This window comes from Zea mays, chromosome 4 (assembly GCF_902167145.1).
Source record: "Zea mays cultivar B73 chromosome 4, Zm-B73-REFERENCE-NAM-5.0, whole genome shotgun sequence".
NCBI lineage: Eukaryota > Viridiplantae > Streptophyta > Magnoliopsida > Poales > Poaceae > Zea > Zea mays.
In genome coordinates, this window is record NC_050099.1 from 16624065 (window position 1) to 16627926 (window position 3862).

Below are 3862 nucleotides of genomic sequence, written 5' to 3' on the forward strand. Positions count from 1 at the left end.
GCAAGTGGCTCGACCACCAAGACCCTGACACATGAAGAGTGGCGGCATATCATGCTATACGTATTGGCCAACCTTGAAGAGGTGACGCCATACATGGAACAATTTCTTCATGAATTCTGGCGTCGATCAAGGGATCCCACTCCACAGGAATATGACACTCTTCTTAGAAAGGGTGCGAGAAATGGGTTGCCCGATTTCATTTCCTGGTTCAAACGTAAGGTACTCGGCAAAGAGCCTAACATGGGGACCCTCTCTGGCGGACTCTTTGCCGAGTGTCCCAAGTGGCACTCGGCAAAGATGGATTCTTTGCCGAGTGCTGCCTGGAAGACACTCGGCAAAGATAACTTCTTTGCCGAGTGTCACCAGGGACACTCGGCAAAGCTGACGTCTCCGTCACCCGGCGCCGTAACGGCCGCTTTTCTTTGCCGAGTGCTCTCTGGCACTCGGCAAAGAAGTTTGTCGAGTGCCCGAGAAAAAGCACTCGACAAAGAAGGCTTTGCCGATGCACTGTTTGCCGAGCCTTCTTTGCCGAGTGTTTTTAAGGCTTCGCCGAGTGCTTCAGGCACTCGGCAAAGCGATTGATTCCGGTAGTGATTGATCAGAGATGTTTTGTTTACAGGTGATAATGAGGATGATGATTTTGATTATGATTATGGTAATGGTTTCTGGTATTCTTTCCGTTTTGAAAGAGTACTTTTGGGTTAACAACTTGGGTTAATGTTAAAACCTGGCTCTCTACTAGTAATAATTCCCTGATCAACTAAAAGCAACTGCTTGACCTTAACCCCACATAAAGCTAGTCCACTACAGCCAAACGGGACATTTGCTGAGTACATTGATATGTACTCACCCTTGCTTTCACAAAACACTAGGTTGCTTTTGGTGCAATCTATGCTCAGGTAAAGAAGAAGGCATCGAGGTGGATCTCCAGAGTTCCAGGACGTCGTTGAGTTCGAGGATTAGGCTAGCGACCTCCCCCAGTCAGCTGCCTGTGGTGGGTTTGTTTACGTTGGCTACGTTTCGATTCTGTGTACTTTGATTTATATTATGTAAATGGCACTAGTCTGTAATATTATTACTTACTCTTTATTGTTATTCGAAGCATTGTGCTATGATGAGTCATTTATGTAATCGCTGTTACGTGAATTTCTGATCCTGGCATGTACATGGTTCGCATTCGGTTTGCCTTCTAAAACCGGGTGTGACACCACCTTAAGCCGAAGCTATCGTCCTTCGGTGGTAGCTTCGGCATTTGTCGTTATAGCTCTCAGATAATATCTTATCTTCATCTCGAGGACCTTCATAGTGTTGATAAACAAGTCTTTAGGATTTCTCCCTCCCCTTGTCGGTTTCTTTATCGCGTGTGCACGCCATTAAGCCGAAGCTCGCAGCTTCATTTCCACAGCGGAGGCAACTACATGTTATCTTATACGAAGGTAGTGTTCGACATTTTTTACCCTGTTAAACCTGAAATGGACTCATAAGTAAATGATAAGTCAATGCTTTTTAGGACCTTCAACTAAGGAGGACCCTCAATAGGCATTTTCATCCCTCGCTTTAAACCCTTAGCCTAGAACCCCTTGGACTCATACATACAGCCGGGGATGGAGGAACCTAGACGTATTTTCACTTTTTTTTACTAAAAATATGTAATACTATATTAAGATTTATATATTCAATAAAGGACCTACATGTATATTTGGATATTTGTATGTTTTGTATATGCTCATATCCATTGCACATGACTTGTATGTGCATATATTTATTAATGTACTCTGTGTCAATACCATAGCTTTGCATAGAAAGCTAAAAAGAACTGGGTCCAAAGGAAATAATTGCCTTCGAGATATTATATATATTACAAGAAAGATTAATCGAAGCCCAACTAAGAAAGATTATGAAAGTTGACTCTCTGTGTAGCATGACTGCATGAGGTTCCACCCCATATAGACTAGATTTTTACTCGTGGTATGTGCTTTATAGAAGTTCGTCAAACTTAAGATAGTTTCCTGTGGGATATATAATATACAAATCTATGATATCTGAGAGAAAGTCGTACATGGAAAACTTGGCTCACATGAAAAAAAAAACATTGAAACGACAGTACAAGACTATTTGACAAATACAAGGCCACACATTTATTCCATTATTATTTCCTCATCACAAATACAAGGCCACACATTTATTCTGCAACCCACGCAGGCGTGAGAGAGAGAGATCAAATAGACTTGAAGGACATGAGCTGGCGATTTTTGCTGGAGTTTGGCAACGGATCAAACACAACTGCTTGGTAAGACGACGTTGGATCTTTGGTTGCGAGGTTGAGCTTGTAGTTGGTGCCGGCGACCACCTGTTCCATGCCACTGACCACCTCGGCGAACTGCAAGCTCTCACCAGTCTGCCTGTTGTGCTCCTTGACAGCCCATTCGCCGACACCCTGGACATATGGGTCCTTGACGTTCTCTATTTTGACATACTGTCCGCTCAGCGTGGTGACACCTGCAGCTCTAGCAGACCTGCAGATGGCTACGGATGATCCAGTGACAGCAGCGGTGGCGGCCAACAACACCATGGCTCGGCGACGCCCACGAGCTCCGTCGGCCACGGATGCTTGCTCTTCCTGCAGGTGCTCGTTAGATTTGACGGCCGCGGCCCTTACCACGACCAAGCTGCGGCGGTGGCGAGGAGCGGCTGCCGCCGTGATGGGGACGCTCATCAACGCGTTCGTGCTGAGGAATGCCATTCTTCTTGGCTTGATGGATGTCTATGGACTCTGGTTCTTGTGCTGCTGGCTTGCTGCCTTCGGATGCTGATGGAAACTGTTGGTATAAATATAGGCTACAGCAGATGCTGAACCGTTTGTATCGTGGATTGTTTCCATTAATTTCCGACATTTGTTTTGTACTAGAATCTCTGTACATGCATGTACCGCCAGCTCATACAACCAACAAAATACGATGTTGACAGGGACGGCTTTAATTTGCAAGCCTGTAATTGACGTTCAGTGAGGTTTGGTTCCATGCTATTTCGTGCAATATATGCTCTGCTACACATTCTGCACGTTTTGTGGTCATCTGTTGTGGCCCTTTCATCACCAAAAAAAAAGCCAAGGTCACCTTGTCGTTTCTATACTCAAGAACACCGTATCGATCGGTTGTCTCGTTTTGTACACGTGAAACATAACTTGAATAGAACGTATCCGTACTTTTGGCATCTGGAAAAATCAATTTCGTTCATTTTGTTTCCTGACTGAAAATGATTCTTATCAAAGTGCAAGTCGCCTTTTTTTCTGGCGTGAAACACAAACATTTGGGCTGGAATATGGAATGCGCTTCTACACGCTTTATTACAGTGTGTTTAGTTTGAGGAATGAGGTAGTCCAGCATCTTCTCACTCATCGTTTTTTTGTTTGGTTTGTGGAATCGAATTAGTTGATCTATCATCATTCTATTCCTCATATAAGCTATAATTAATAATAATCTGATAAATAAGTCCATTCCAGCAAATTTATGGAATAGACTTATGTTGCACCGCCTCATCTATAATAGGTTAATTCTTCAAACCAAACAACCTTTTAGTTTGTTTTGTTGGCCCGCGAAACTGACAAAATAAAGGTTGTTTTGGTTTGTTTGCCAATATGCTAATGAAATATAGTGTATTTCATCAGCTATGCATGACCAATAAAAATAACATTATTGATGAGATCTAAATTTTAAAAATTAACATAGTTTCATCACCACAGTAGGATAGGACGACGAAAAAAATTTTTTCGGTACTATCGGCCAATCACTGCGATGAGAACTGACGGCGGTGCTCTCTGCGGAAGCGCGGACGGTCCGCTGCCAGGGGCCGGACGGCCCAT

At 43.7% G+C, this 3862-nt stretch overlaps 1 protein-coding gene across 1 annotated transcript; it reads right to left on the reverse strand.

The window, feature by feature from the left end:
• Window positions 1-2019: 2019 nt before the first annotated feature.
• LOC103652885 (cysteine proteinase inhibitor 8) lies at window positions 2020-2793 on the reverse strand. Its single transcript, NM_001364990.1, has one exon. The coding sequence runs from the start codon at window positions 2741-2743 to the stop codon at window positions 2219-2221; it is 525 nt and encodes a 174-aa protein (NP_001351919.1). The 5' UTR covers window positions 2744-2793; the 3' UTR covers window positions 2020-2218.
• Between the last annotated feature and the right edge of the window lie 1069 nt (window positions 2794-3862).